Source organism: Vigna umbellata, chromosome 1, assembly GCF_029865625.1.
Source record: "Vigna umbellata cultivar VRB3 chromosome 1, Vumbellata_1.0, whole genome shotgun sequence".
NCBI lineage: Eukaryota > Viridiplantae > Streptophyta > Magnoliopsida > Fabales > Fabaceae > Vigna > Vigna umbellata.
The window spans coordinates 23,350,017-23,365,830 of record NC_142165.1 but is presented as its reverse complement, the minus strand read 5'-3'; the positions used below and the strand labels follow the sequence as shown (position 1 = coordinate 23,365,830).

The following is a 15,814-nucleotide window of genomic DNA, read 5'->3' as shown; positions in this document are numbered from 1 at the left end:
TAAGACTTGCAAACTCGGCATTGTCGTTTCGAGATTAAAAGAACATTGAACTTGAACTAGAATAGAACTGGTTTTGGATGATTGAAATATAACAAAGGATTAGAAGGCTTATGAATGAAAGAATAATGGTGGTTCATTTGTAGAAGAAGAATAAAATTCTATATTTCTCCAAGTTCCAAAAGTTGAATAATCACTTCAACACTTGATTTGAAGGAACAAAAATAATACTTTAATAATTTTTCTTCACACTGGTAAAAAATTAATTATCAAATTGTTGTATATTAAAGTGATTTTACATAAGATAAATATGACTATTTTTATTTATGCGGTTTAGAAATTCAATGTTCTAGGACTTCAAAATTGATATATCTTACACTAGATTTGGAATCTTATTCTATTTTCTATGATTAATTTTTGTGGAAGACATACGGATTACATTTTTCTTGTATTAATTTGAACTTGTGATTACGCTTATGAACCAACCTAAAGTTCACATATAGGTTCATGTTTGCAGCTAATTAACATACACACATATAGCTTAAATGATCTCTAAATATATAGACAAAAATTATGTTTTTAGTTTTTCAATTTTAAAAATTCTCTTTCTCTACTTATTTTATTTTTAAATTGTCTTTTTCTCTTCTTTTCTTATTTGTATTTCTGTTCTTCATCCATGGAGAACTTCTTGCTTTATGTTTTCAATCATTGTTGCCAATCTTTATTTTATATTTGCGGTAAAGTTTTTAAACTAATTTGAAATGTAAAAATGTTAAAAATTGGATATAATCAATATCTGTCTAAGTTGTTATATATTGTAAAATTTTAGAGAAAATTATACACACATTTGACTATATTATAAAGCATTTGTGAACTTTTTCTAAAAGTATTAGACATCTACCTTTTAATGTTTAATAGAATTTGGAAAAACATTTATATTTTTCGAAGTGATTTTATGAGCTTTATTTTTCTAGAGTTCATTGTTTCATTTAAATCTTTTCTTCAACTAATTTGACCAAAGATTTGTTTCTAGTTGATCATGCTTAATCTTTTGCCAACATCTTTAGGGTTATATTTTTGCCATTGTAAGCTAATTTTATTTCCCAATAGACATTAGTAAAAAAGTAATATTTATATCAGTATTGTGACGTCCCAAAATATATGGAAAAACATATATAATAAAGACGTCATCATTGCATAATATAGGAAAGCAGTCAAGAGTAATTAAGGATTACAGTCATTCTTAGAATAGTGTGGAATTGAAAACTAGAGTATTAGAATTTTTCCCTAGAAATTACAGAGTATTTAAAACTTTAAATGCACAAAAGTTCTTCAAAATAATATGAGTTCATGGAGTAAAAGCTAGTAAGTCTAAGCTGCAGAACTGTCGTCCCCATCAAGAGCTGTTTCCAAAGTATCCTCCTCGCCATCTGCTTCCACCCAAGTGGATGATCATCGCAAAAGAAACATACACAAGCAACACAAACAAACAAGGGTGAGCTAGATATAAAAAGCATGTTATTCAACCTCACACGACATGCAAAAGTCACTCAAACATGGTAAAATGACATCACAAGACTTATTACTTTATAAACCGACTCGTCCAGACTGGAATGATTGCCGAGCTATGGCGGGTTATGCACTCGTGGTGGTCTCTACTGCTTTGCAAAGCCATTACCAATGGGTTTCACCCTACCACACTCACGAGGTTAGCTGTTATCACTCACCTTGGGCCATACTGGAAGCACCCAAGACTTGGACCTCCTGCTACTCCTCACCACATGGATCAATCCTCTCTACTTGAGAATGAAAGACCATTGGAGCATCAGGAAAACCTCCAAGACTGAGCTACCATGCATTCATTCCAAACACTGAGGGCACCACCATGAATCCTCACCTTGAGGCCATGGAATTACGTCCATTACACATAGGGCACCACCATGTGACCTCCCTTGAGATCTATGGAATTACGTCCATTAAACGTACTTGTTACATTCAACCACCAAACATGTCTCATACATTCACATACTTTCAATATAATAACATTACCACAATCATACTTGTGCATTTCAATCATTTCGCATACTTAATTCAAACCAAAACAAGAGTAAATGAGCTTGAACCGAACGATAAGAGCTATGGCCGAACACCTAGAGCTTGGCTGAACACCCAAAACCAAACGCTAGAGTCTTGGTCGAACACTGGCCGAACGCTTAAAGCCTCGGACGAACGCTTAGAGTCTTGGTCGAACACCTAGAGCCTTGGCCGAACACCTAGAGCACTGGCCGAATGCCTAGAACCTTGGCCGAACGCTTAGAACCCTGGCCGAATGTTGAGACCACGGACGAACGCTTAGAGTCTTGGTCGAACGCTTACTTAGACCATGTACCACTAAGACCGAACAATATCAAAACCGAGTACCATCAAGACCGAACGCTACCAAATCAACACATGACCGAACGGTGCTAAATCCACACATGACCGAACGGTAACAACTCAAGACATGACCGAACGGTACCCAATTAACACTTGACCGAACGGTAACAACTCTAACACCTGACCGAACGGTACCAAATAATCATCTGACTGAACGGTACCTAATCGACACCTGACCGAACGGTACCTAATCGACACCTGACCGAATGGTACCAACTAAACATTTGACCGAATGGTACCAAATAAACACCTAACTAAACGGTACCAATTCAACACCTAACCGAACGGTACTAAATCAATGCTTGACCGAACGATACTAAATCAATGCTTGACCGAACGGTACTAAATCAATGCCTGACCGAACGGTAACAACTCAACACATGACCGGACGGTACCAAATTAACACTTAACCAAACTATATCAATTCAATCCTGACCGAACGGTAACAACTAACCATTTGACCGAACGGTACCTGTCGCGTTCTGCATAATTATGCAGAATTGCAACAGACTCCAGAGTATCATTTCTAGCCATTTCCCCGAGATCCATTTACAATAGCACAGTTCTACAATCACTCTTACAGATCCATACAAAACAAAGTCACTCTAAACACAAAATTGTTCATCAAACAACGGAATATTACAGATTTCAGCATATGTATAGTTCATACAACCCATAGAAAAGAATTTAGCTCCCCTTACCTGGGTTTCTCCAAGCACTACTGAAACTGTCCTAGCAGTACCCTTGACAGCACAAAACTCAACATGCCCCGATCGGAAAGAAGAAGACGTTCGGTAGAAATGAAGCCATCTACTTCGCGGACGCTTGGGTAGCACTAAAAATCGAATTCCTATGGTTCAAAGTGCTGGGAATCTAGAGAGAAGACAGAGGAAGAAGAAGAAGCTTTCTAGAGAGAGGAACACTTTTAAGAAAATGAATTCAGCTTCTTTTTCTAAAAGTTTAGTAGAAACTATAAAACTATTTTCTTTTTAATAAAAAGCCCCTCCCCTTTTTCTTAATAATGTTTTCACCCATCTTCTTTTATAATATATATATATATATATATATATATATATATATATATATATATAGGTTCTTACAAGTGTTGGTAAAAATAATTGTGATTAACATCAACTAAAAGTATTATTGACCAATATTAATCGTAAAAAACCCTTTTTGACATTAATTAAAAATGTACTCCAGAAACATTTTCATAACTAACTATTTCATCTCTACTTAAACAGAGGTATTAAAATGACCAAAGACATTTAACAACAGTTTTAATTAACAACAGTTTTAATTACAGATGTTAATGAACATGAAATCCAATTAAAAAATCAACTAGTCATAAAAATTAACAAAGTTTGAAGGCAATAAGACTTGCTTTCAAAGCCATGTACACATATCAGAGTAAACTCTTTACACTCTTGATCTCATATTTTCTTTCTTTTTCTACTTTTTTTTTTCCTTCTTTCCCTATCGATTCATAGAGTGTGTGAACAAAGAAGTTTCTCCCATGAAATACATACATACATATATATATATATATATATATATATATATATATATATATATATATATATATAATGATTACATGATTCATTTTGATGAGGCTTGGTGATCAATGACAGTTTGAAATGCCCCAGCCATTGCCCTCACTTTGTTCTTCCTTTCCTCCATAAGCTTGCTTGTAGTTTCTTCAATCACAACATTGGATATCTGAGCCTCCTTCTTCCCATTTTTCCTTTCTTCTAACTGCTGCTTTGATGCTGTTGTTGTTGTTGCCTCAACTTTCACCTCCTCTTCTTCATTTTCCACTGCCTCTTCTTCTTCATTCTTCTTCTTCTTCTTATCTTCCATTCCATTCACCACCCCTCCTTCATCTTTCTCATTTTCAACAACTCCATCTTTGTTTTCTTTATCTTCCTCCACTTCATGCTCCTCATCTTTTGCCTTCTCTTCTTCTGCTTCTGACACTGTAGAGATCACCCTCTCATCATCAACTTCATAATGAGATGGCTCAGAATCATCAACCACCACTACATGTTCAATCTCATGTTCATCAGATTCAACATCAGGTAATAATAACATTTCAGGCACATGTTCAACCTCATGCACACTGTGTTCTTCATCCTCCACCTTTACCACTTCAACTTCTTGACTTGTAACTTCCTTAACCTGCTCAGTTTCAACACTCAAGGCCTTCTTAGTTTGCTTAGGAGTATTCTTTGCTGACTTCACAGAACCATGATCCTTGTTGGCTACTACCTTCCTAGTGCCTGTAGAGGAAATAGTAGTAGAAGGGGTGGTTTTCTTTGTGACCCTTGTGTGTAGGGGCTTAGTTTTTGCATCAGTTGTGGCCTTTATGGTCCTATCTGAAATGGGTTTTGAAGGGATAGTGGTTTTAGAAAGTGGGCCAATGGAGGACCTACGTAGTGAAGGTTTTGTGATGTTTGAAGAGGAAAGTGGTTTGTCCAAAGATCTTCTTCTCACTTCTGAAGTCTTCTTGATATTGTTGTTGTTGTGAATGTTAGTTTTGGGATGTTTGGAAGAGGATGATTCATGGCGTGAGGTTAAAGTGGGCTTGAGATAGTTGGGGATGTTTTTGTCTGAAGAGGTTCTGTTAAGCTTCTTAATGGAGGTAGTTGTTGTTGTTGATGTTGATGTTAAGGGTTTGGTGGTCCTTTTGGTGGCTGTGGTGTGAGAATTTGAAGTTGTGGCCTTCTTCTCCTTTCCAACAACATAACTTTCCTTTGCTTTTGTTGCCATGTTTATATCTTTGGGTGTCTTTTAGCTACACAAATTCTTGAATCAACCTACACAATGTTACAAAACAAAGGTTACTTGATTAAGCTAACCAATTTCTTAGCTCTATAAAGAATGAGAGTAGCATGAAATACATTGATATTCATTTCACACACTTAATAAGAATACAATGATTTTAATAGAGTAAGCTTTTATATTTTTTGAAAAAAAGAAAGTAAAAAGTAAGAAAAGATAATACCAAATAAATGTAAAACAAATTATGCATATCACACTATCATTCTTTTTATAATAAAAGAAAGGGATAAATTTCAAATTATATTTTAAAATTTTGTTCCATCCATAACTAATTAATTATATTTCTATTTCATCTCCATACCATTTTTATGAAGGTAATGTAAATCAATATATATTATAGTGAATTTTGAAATTTCATTTGTCAAGAAAAATATTTTATATGATAAAAAAAATGTTTTACATAATTTTTATTAAGTGTATAGACGAAATAAATATATAATTTAGTTTAAAATAAAACATAATTTTTTAAAATATATTGGAGACGCAACAGCATATTTAACTTTAAAAGAAAAGAAAACAAATAGAAAAAATTAAATTAAATATTTAATTATTTTGTAAAGTGAAAACCATAGGTGGACAGTAGAGAGTAACTACTTTGAAAGTTATGTAATTTAATTAATTTGGAATGAAATAAGGAAAGGTAGAGAGATGGATAAATGAAAAAGGAGAAACAATGATGGATAAATGAAAATTTTCTTGACAATCTACTTTGAAAGTGCAAACTCTCATTACATAAGTTTCATTTCACTTTATTTTCCTATGTGAGAACACCAAATGTCAAAATAGTTATTCTTGTAAAGAAATTGTCACAACAAATATACCAAAAATGAAAAAATAAATTGTGATTTATTCATTTAACTAACTAACAAAAAAAAGTGTCACCAAATATAATGAACATTATCATCTAAACTCAATAATTGTAAGAAAACATGGAATTTATAAGAATTTTTTTGTTTGAATGAGTTGTAAGGAAAAAAAGGTACATACATAAAGAAAACATAAAACAAAAAAGAAGCATTAAAAGAGCTAAAGTGCTAGAGAAATGATTACGATCATCACTCATAAACTCTTTTAAAAACCAAAAAATAATGTCCCTTTTGTGATGCAAAGAGAAAGAAAAAAAAGCATGAGACACAATGATAAGTACTTCCATTATTCTTGCAAAGGTTTATGAAAACGCGTTTCCAAAACGCGATTCCAAAATTTTGATACAATGAAACTCAAAAACTGAAAGAAGTAAAATAAGAAAAAAAAGAAGGCGTAAATGAGCAAAAGCAAAAGCATGTAAGGAATCACGTTTGGATAACGTACCTTGATAGAAGAAAGTTCATGGAAGAGTGAATTTGTGGCACAAAAGCAAAGAAAAATTGCATTGGAAGGAGAAAGAAGACGGAGAAGAAGAAAAAGAGAAAAAGGGTTTATTGAAAGAGAAAAAATAATTAAAAATTAAAAATTAAAAATTAAAAGGTTCAGTGAGATAATAAAAGAAGCGAAAATTACGCACAACTAAAAAAAGCTGTATTGCAGGCCATCGAATCAAAACAAATATTTTTGTTTTTTAACTTTTTATTTTTATCAAATAAGTTGTGGATGTGCTACACATTAGGATGCACCGTTGACCTTTTCTTGTTTTGTTCTTCACGTTGAAAAAAAATAAGAGAAAAAAATATAGTTTTTTTTTATTGGATTATATTTGTAATCATTTGTCTTATTCTAATATTACTTTTTGCCTTTGTTTTGAGTATAAGAATACGATTTTTAAGAATAAATATGTAGTTAAATTGCTTTATTAAATTATAAAAATTTATAAAAAATGGGATTTTATAAAACCTCCAACATTGGATTAAAACTTGTAATAGAGTATTAAGATTGATGTATAATATACTTCAACCAAAATGAATTTTTATAAGACTTTTTGTATTGAAAATTTCTTAGAATTGATTAAAGGGTAGTTTAAAAAATTGAAAAATATAATACTATTTTTTCTTTTTCAGTTATTTGTGAAACTTACTTCTTATACGAAATTATTATATTTACGGTTTTTTTTTGTTTCAACATGACGAATTGTGTTTTGTAGGTTTCATGTAAATGAATTCTCTAATTCAATAAAATACGATTGTTACTTCAGTTAAACAATATTTTTTTCAACAAAAGTAAGAATGTTGCTCCCTCCACCATCATCAAATGCTTCATGCACCACTTCATATCTAATTTGTCCTTCGAGACGGATGTCAACATCAGTTTCACCTTCAACGGATATTGACATTCATAAAAGGCTACATCTTTTAATTTTCTTTTGTTATTTTAGTTTATTGTTTTTATTTTAGATTTTATTTTAATAATGTTTTTTTATTTGTATATAATAAAAAACAAAAAAATTTAAATACTCTATAAATTAATTTAAAAGATAATAAATTAATAAACTTAAAAAAAACACATTGAACGGATGTGGCCACATCCTTTAATGGATGTGGTATATACATTTAAATAATTAAATAAAAAATGTTTAAATAATCAATTAAATAATAATACGTAATTAAAATAAAATAAAAATCAATTTAATTAAATTAATAATAATTAATTCATTAAATAAAATAAAATTAATTTACATATAATTACGTAATATATTATAAAAAAATAAAAAAAATTAATACTTTATAAATTAATTTAAAATATAATATTTTAATAAACTAAAAACTAAAAACTAAAAAAGAAACATGTGTCATATCCGTTTAACTAATTAAACAATCAATTAAATAATAATACATAAAACAAAAATCAATTTAATTAAATTAATAATAATTAATTCATTAAATAAAATAAAATTAATTTAAATATAATTAATTAATATATTATAAAAAACAAAACAAAAATAAATACTTTATAAATTAATTTAAAATATAATATTTTAATAAACTAAAAACTAAAAAAAAACTTAACGGATTTGGCCACATCCAATCCAATGTAGCATATCCGTTTAAATAATTAAATAAAAAATAATACAATTTAATTAAATTAATAATTATTATTTTATTAAATAAAATAAAATTAATTTATATATAATTATGTAAAAAAAATTAAAAAAAATAAATAATATTTATATATTAATTTAAAATACAATAAATTAATAAACTAAAAACTAAAAAAACAAAAAATAAAACATAAATCTTGAACGGACGTGGTCACATCAATTAACAATGTGGCATATCCATTGAAGAATTTTTTCTTCCACGGATGTCGACATCCGTTGAAGAAAAGAAGTGGAAATGTAGGAATTTTAAAAGTATAAAGGATAATTTTTGAATTTTAAAAAAATGTGGTGGTGCAGAGAGGAATGTGGGGTGTTGTAGGGAGTAACTTTCCAAAAGTAAAACGGGTGTTTCCATATTAAATTAGATTATGTTTGAGACTGAATAAATATTCAAATTAAAAGTTGATGGGAGGAATAATGAAATAATCTCTTTAAGTAAAAAATTTCTTAAATATACCAATTTATAAATTAAAAATTATTAATAATTAAAATAGTTTTAAAAAATTATAATTGGTTTCCAAATTGATAATTAAAATAGTTTCTATTATGAATTAATTTCTAAATTAGTCATTATTAAGAGTGACTGGTTTAAGTTTGAACTTACCCTCACTTAATAACGGGTTGACTTTTACAACCTAGTCCACCAAGTTATCGAGCTAGTCGGACTGTCAGGCTGAAACGAGTTCATGCTGAGTTGTTAGGCTGAAACAAGTTCATGTCAAGCTGTCAAGCAAGCTGTTGGGTTGCATTTGAATAATTTATCACTTATTTGAATATAACATAAATAACATCTTTGCTTGTATTTGAATTTTTCATAATATATCATGTCTAGACATTAAATAAACAAAATTCGTGCTTAGACACAAGTTTAAAACTAGTTAAAAACAACATTTATCCTAATGGAACATTATATATTATATATTTAGTTTGTTTAACAATGTTGAGCTGTTGAACTGGTCTATCGAGCTCGGGAATTTGTGCCACCCTTATTAACATTAGCTACCAAGGTTTTTGTTACCAAAGAAATTGATCTCTAAATTCATCTTTAATTAAAAAATTGGTCTTTAAACATATTTTTATCACTAAAATTAATTATTATTTAAATGTTTTCTTGTCATGCTCTAAATCTCTTTTAGCAAACACACAAATAAGCATCAATCCGTGTAGTTTAAAATTAGTTAAAAAGAAAAAAAAACATATATCTTAATGGAACACTATTTATTATTTTTAGAAAAAAATATTCGTGTGTTTAAAATCTCATAATGTAAATTATTACTATGTTATAGATAATAATTCGAATTAAAATCATGGTTAAAAAGAGATCAAAGTTTTAGATGGAGGCCCAAAAACATGTCAATTCATACACCAACCACAAGCAGACAAGTGAAGCAATTATTTTGTTCTGTAAATGGAGTTTTAAACTACTAGCTAATTAGTTAAGTGTATATTTGTCTACTTTTTGAAAACGAATTTTTTTAACAGTTCAAAAGAATTTCTTTAAAGAAATAGGAAATTATTTTAAATTAATTTGAATCAAATACGTGCTAATTAAGCTTCGACCAGAATCTATGTTGTGGAGAACACTATGCATAGTGGGCATAGACACTTTGTCCATTAATTATTATATTCTTTAATTTATTTATATAGGGTTGAATGTGTGTTGGAAGCACTTAGTTGCTCCACTAACCAAAACAACTCAACTTAAAAAGCCTCGGACAACTTAAGCAAGAAGAAGACGCTCAAGCTTTAATGGTTATTTTAAAAAATAAGTGTTAACGAAACAATTACTACCTTTTGAGTGTATATATATAAAAGGAAAGAAGTTAAAGTTGTTATTCTACCAAAAATCATGTCACCCTTGCTCGCTTGACAATAACTTAATACAGTGTGTGGGTGAACTAATTGACAATAACTTAATGATGTGTTTGAATGAAGTATAAGAGTAATTCAGTTTTTATTTTAAAGATTTAAATATTTTTATATTAAAATAATTTGTTTCCATAAAATAATTAGAGAAAAATTGAAATTGAATATTTTTTTAAGGTATATTTCAAAGGAATAAAATAAAAGAATTTTAAATACTCTTTAAAATATAATAAATTTAAAATTTAAGAATTGGATTGGGCCAATGGTTGAGTCGAGTCAGCCTTAATCGAAGGTCGAGTTGAGTCGATCAGGCTGAAGTTCAAGTTGAGTTGAATTAGGTCGGATCAAGTTGAGTCAACTTAGGCCGAAGGTCGAATTGAGTCGACCCATGTTAAAGGTTAAACCAAGTCAACCTGAGCCGAAGTTTGAGCTGAGTCGATCTGGGTCAAAGACAAGCCTAGTTAGTTCCGAGTAAAGGTCAAACCGAATCAAAATGACTTGGGAATCAAAATGACTTGGGTAGTAGATTGAGCCAAGTCAGGTTTAAGATGAAAGTTAAGTTGAATCAGTTTCGAATCAAAAGTCGAATCGATTCAGTTCGAAATGGAAGTCAAAATGATTTAGCCTTAACCAAATATTTACCTGAGTTTTTTTTCGAGATAAGATCAAAGGCAACGTAGTATTATAGTATTGTGATATATTTGCCTTTAACAATTTGTTGGTGAAGGTCTTGACAAGTTTAGTCTATTTTTTTGGAGTTTTTACTAAGCAGTTGTTGTTGAAGGGTATAATACAAAATTGATAATGGTAAACAAACGAATGTAACTATTGAGCAATATGAATTGAAAGGGCATCATTTGGGCTTGCTTCGGTTGCAGAAAGGCGAATTTGGTAAATAAAATAATAATTATTTTTTGAAAGGTATGGAAAAATACAAACCTGATGAATATATGAAAGCTTTATTACAGATATAGGAGATGAAACTTGAATGGGTTGTTGATTTCATGATCTCCAGTAAGAATGTGACAGTATAATAATATTGTTATTTTTTAAGAATGTTAGCAATAAAATTATTCAGTTTGGAAGATCATAGCGAAGACAGTACAAGAGTTGGAAATAAAAATATTGACAGTGTTTTTCAGAAACAATTAATGTAACGTAAAAGTTTGAATTAAGACCAATGACAGTTACTTTTAGAATATATAAATATTTTGTAAATATTAAAATAATTAATTTTTAAAATAATTGTTAATGTTAAAACTGGAAAACCAAACGTGTATATAAAGGAGGACATCTCTTTGTTATCGATTATATATTATTATAGATAATATTATAAAGAAAATTAAGAAAAATATTTTCACGGTGATTAGATGAATCTTATGATAAGTGAAGATTGTTAATCATAAACCACTTATGAAAGTGATTTCATTGTAACATTTGTCCTTAAAAAGATCAATTGAAAGAAATATAAATGTAGTTAGTTACATTTAAAAGTATAAAACATAAGAAAGCAAAATGTCTTATCTCAATAAGTAAACCTATTAAATCTCAAACTTTAGGCTCAACAATAATACAAATTGCTATAAATGTCTGTAAAGTGAAAGTTGAAAAATAAAAATTAACGTATAACTCCTTAGTTTCAACCTACTTGCAACTTACCACAAATTGGTCCAATCATGTTGGTGGCCAATTGAAATCATGCCAAACCAACACCAAAAAGTAGGAAAAATATTTTATTTTGTAAAATTAATTTAAATAGATAAATTTGGTTAAAAGACTTAAAATATATTAATTTCTTAGTCTAAATTTATTTAAATATTATTTTCCATTAGTATTAAGGAAATTAAGTTTTCTAATATGAATTAATAATATTAAAGTCTTAAAAAAAATATTTTGTATAAGCTTTAAATTTGTAAAGTGCATGTCTCGTGTTTATTATAAATACACACAATTAATTTAAAATAATCATACAAATACATATAAACAATTATACCCTGAGAAGACGTTGACTTCAAAGAAAACAGAGAAGATTTTTTTTTTATTTATTTATTTATGTGAGGGCAAGAATAAAGCAAGGAGAATTGTTTGGTGATATCCAACCAATACACTTATTGACAAAGAAAATGCTAATTTTGGTGCCTTATATGCAACAATATTACCAAGTCTTGTAAACTATAATTAAAACTATTGAAACTAAATTCCCGTAATGTCCTCAAATATATATATATATATATATATATATATATATATATATATATATATATATATATATATGGATGATATATTAAGTTTTAATTGTGATATACAAATTATTGTATACTCTCACCACCCTCCAAATATATGTACACTCTTTATTATTAGAAATGAAAATGAAAACTATGAATATAGAATGTTAGATCATTTTAAATAGTAAAAATTATAATAAGAATATACACAATATTTAAACTTTTAATTTTTCATAAATAATTGTATAACCTAAATTAATATAACTCATTTATTTTTAAGAAAATAAAATCACATATCAACATGACGCCACATAATAGATAGTCAATGTTAACTCCAGAAAATGATATTTTAGAAGTAGTGATAGTTTAAAAATAATGAGACTCCGTTATTTTAATATTAAATAGTTTATTTATAATGTTGGAAGTCCCACATCGACTAGAGATAAGGTCAATTCTTAATATATAAGTGAGGTGCAAACCTCACCTTACAAGCCGATTTTGTGGGGTTGAGTTAGGCTTAAAACCCACTTTCTAATATGGTATCAGAGCCAGGTTAGAGCCTATCCTAGTGAGTTCTAAGTGGGCATTCTATTCTTCTATTCCACCCGCTATCGGGCCGTTATCGGACCACCCAATTTCTACTATCACGCACGAGATGTCTATACCTCGGCGTGAAGGGGGTGTGTTGGAAGTCCCACATCGACTAGAGATAAGGTCAATTCTTAATATATAAGTGAGGTGCAAACCTCACCTTACAAGCCGGTTTTGTGGGGTTGAGTTAGGCTTAAAGTCCACTTTCTAATATATAAATAGTTTTGTTATAAAGAAGTTTCATTATTTTATCTATAAACTATTTTTCTAGAGTTCTTTGCCTTCTATCTAAAAATTATAACTCCTCGATCATTTGTTTAACAATCAGGAAGTTCCTAGGAGGTCAATTTCTATAATAAAGCAAGTAAGTTTTGACTCTTTTTTCCCTTTCGTTCTTAGTTTGAGATCATGCATAGTGATATATGTTGCATGTGTCTTCAGTTATCTTTTCCTAATTTTTTTTCCCTCTGAGGTCCTAAGGACTCATTCCGTTATCAATTCGATGTTTCGTAGGTGTTTCTAAAGTTCCTTGTGCGGGAAGCAAAATGTGTTCATTCTTAGAGTTTAGTGGCGTAGGTGTAAGGTAAGGGAAGCTAGTTTAATTTAAGTTTGTTTGGTAGATAGGTCATAATCTATAATTGTATGAGGATGATGTGTAGAAATTGTACTATTAAAGTGATGTATGACTTTTAGTATGTTGAGTTGCTTGGACTTGTTATGGAATGATGTGTAAATTGATATGATTATTGTTCTGTTGAGATTTAAAGTGGTTTTAATGAGTTGAAATGATAATTTGATTGTATTATAAGTTGATAAATTGTTGGAGAATGTTGTGTAGTATTAAATAAAAGTGAGAAGTAGGTTTTTGTCTATAATTTGAGGATTTAATGATGATTTACTAAATTTTTGGTTTAAAGTTGAATCTTGAGGTTTAGAGCAGTTTATGTAGTCCTTAGAGACTTGTTTATGATGAGAGTTTAATGATATGTGGTGCAGAAGTGAATTGGTGTTACTATAGTGTGGTTACCATATTGTTTTAGAGGTATTTTAGGGGTTTTAATAAGCAAAGATCTAAAGGAAGTAATTCTGGTATAGCATGGGTTGTTTGAAATTGTTTTTGAGTGTTTTGGAACTATTTTGAACTATGAGAATATGTGGAAATTCTGATATAAGAATGTTTATGGTTGATAGGTAGAGTTTAGATTGGTTTGGAATTACTTTTAGGGGATCTTGACTAGTGAGTTTTCAATTTAGTAGGTTTGGAGGGTGTGAGATGATTTTGGGGTGTCATAGGGTCATTTGTGACTTGTCTAGGCTCTTAAGTTGCATAAATATGATATGAAAGGTGTAAAACTAAGTTTGAATCACTAGTGCAGAAAATACTTTAGACATCTGTTATTTTGGGCTTTTTACGTCTGATCCTGACCTGACGTCTATTCAAGTGACGTTGATGGGACGTCGGACCCCAGTCAGACGTCTATATAGACGTTTGACCTGTACAGATCGAACGTCTATATACACGTCTGACCTGAACAGATCAGACGTCTAAAACGTCACCGTATTTGATTGGATCTTTCTCCGCTTGAGGCCTCTCGGGTTGCTCCTGACTCATCGTGATTCGAGTTTACAACTTTATATTTTAGTTCAAGAGAATGGATTGTACGATTTTTTTGTATTGGATGATTTTAAAAACGTAGTGGAGAGAATTGGAGGAGTGCAAAACGCAAGAAATCGCCGCCCAAGAACGCTGCCCAACGACACGAGAAAAACTGCACCAAAACCCAACGAAAACGCATTTTAATTGGTTCAAATGAAAGATAATTCATCAAAGAGTAATGTAATCAAAGTAAAATTAATTTAAAACGGTGCAAAAGTGAGAAAACGAACCTGAAAAACGTAGCCCATGGAGAGAAAACGCGAGGAAGATAATGAACACCAAGTGCGCGTAACGGTTGTCTCAGGTTTGTAGTGTTTTAATGCAGACATTTAGAAGTCGGTTTCCCCTATAACATACGTCTAAATGGCTTTAGAAGTTGGAGTGGTGGGATCAGACGTCTAAAAGGAGTCCAAAAGTGACTTTTTAAATTTTTGGGCTGAGTATTTAGAAGTCGGTTCCCCCATAACATATGTCTAAATGGCTTTAGAAGTCGGAGTAGTAGGATCAGACGTCTAAATGAAGTCCAAAAGTGAATTTTTAAATTTTTGGGCTGAGTATTTAGAAGTCGGTTCCCCCCATAATAGACGTCTAAATGGCTTTAGAAGTCGGAGTGGTAGAATTAGACATCTAAATAGAGTCAAAAAGTGACTTTTTAAATTTATGGGCTGAGTATTTAGAAGTCGGTTCCCCCATAACAGACTTCTAGATGACTTTAGAAGTCAGAGTGGCGGGATCAGACGTCTAAATGGAGTCAAAAAGTGACTTTTTAAATTTCTGGGCTGAGTATTTAGAAGTCGGTTCCCCTCATAACAGACGTCTAAATGGCTTTAAAAGTCGGAGTGGCGGGATCAGATGTCTAAATGGAATCCAAAAGTGACTTTCTAAATTTCTGGGCTGAGTATTTAGAAGTCGGTTCCCCATAACAGACGTCTAAAGGGCTTTAGAAGTCGGAATGGCGGGATTAGATGTCTAAATGGAGTCAAAAAGTGACTTTTTAAAATTTATGGGCTGAGTATTTAGAAGTCGGTTACCCCCATAACAAACGTCTAAATGGCTTTAGAAGTTGGCGCTCCCACAACAGACGTCTAAATAGTTGTTTTATTTACGGAAAATGCCACCGATCATTTTTTATGTTGGATATTCAAGGGTCGGACGTCTAAAGGGGTGACA

At 30.5% G+C, this 15,814-nt stretch overlaps 1 protein-coding gene across 1 annotated transcript; it reads right to left on the bottom strand.

The window, feature by feature from the left end:
- Positions 1–3,814: 3,814 nt before the first annotated feature.
- LOC124824256 (calmodulin-binding protein-like protein) lies at positions 3,815–6,695 on the bottom strand. The gene is made up of 2 exons (XM_047296667.2): positions 6,586–6,695; positions 3,815–5,249 (listed from the first exon to the last, which is right to left on the bottom strand). The coding sequence occupies exon 2, from the start codon at positions 5,200–5,202 to the stop codon at positions 4,033–4,035; it is 1,170 nt and encodes a 389-aa protein (XP_047152623.1). The 5' UTR covers positions 5,203–5,249; positions 6,586–6,695; the 3' UTR covers positions 3,815–4,032.
- Positions 6,696–15,814: the final 9,119 nt, after the last annotated feature.

Bases quoted from the DNA above. Each gene is read 5' to 3' on its own strand.
- LOC124824256 (XM_047296667.2), bottom strand. From the start codon at position 5,202: ATGGCAACAAAAGCAAAGGAAAGTTATGTTGTTGGAAAGGAGAAGAAG.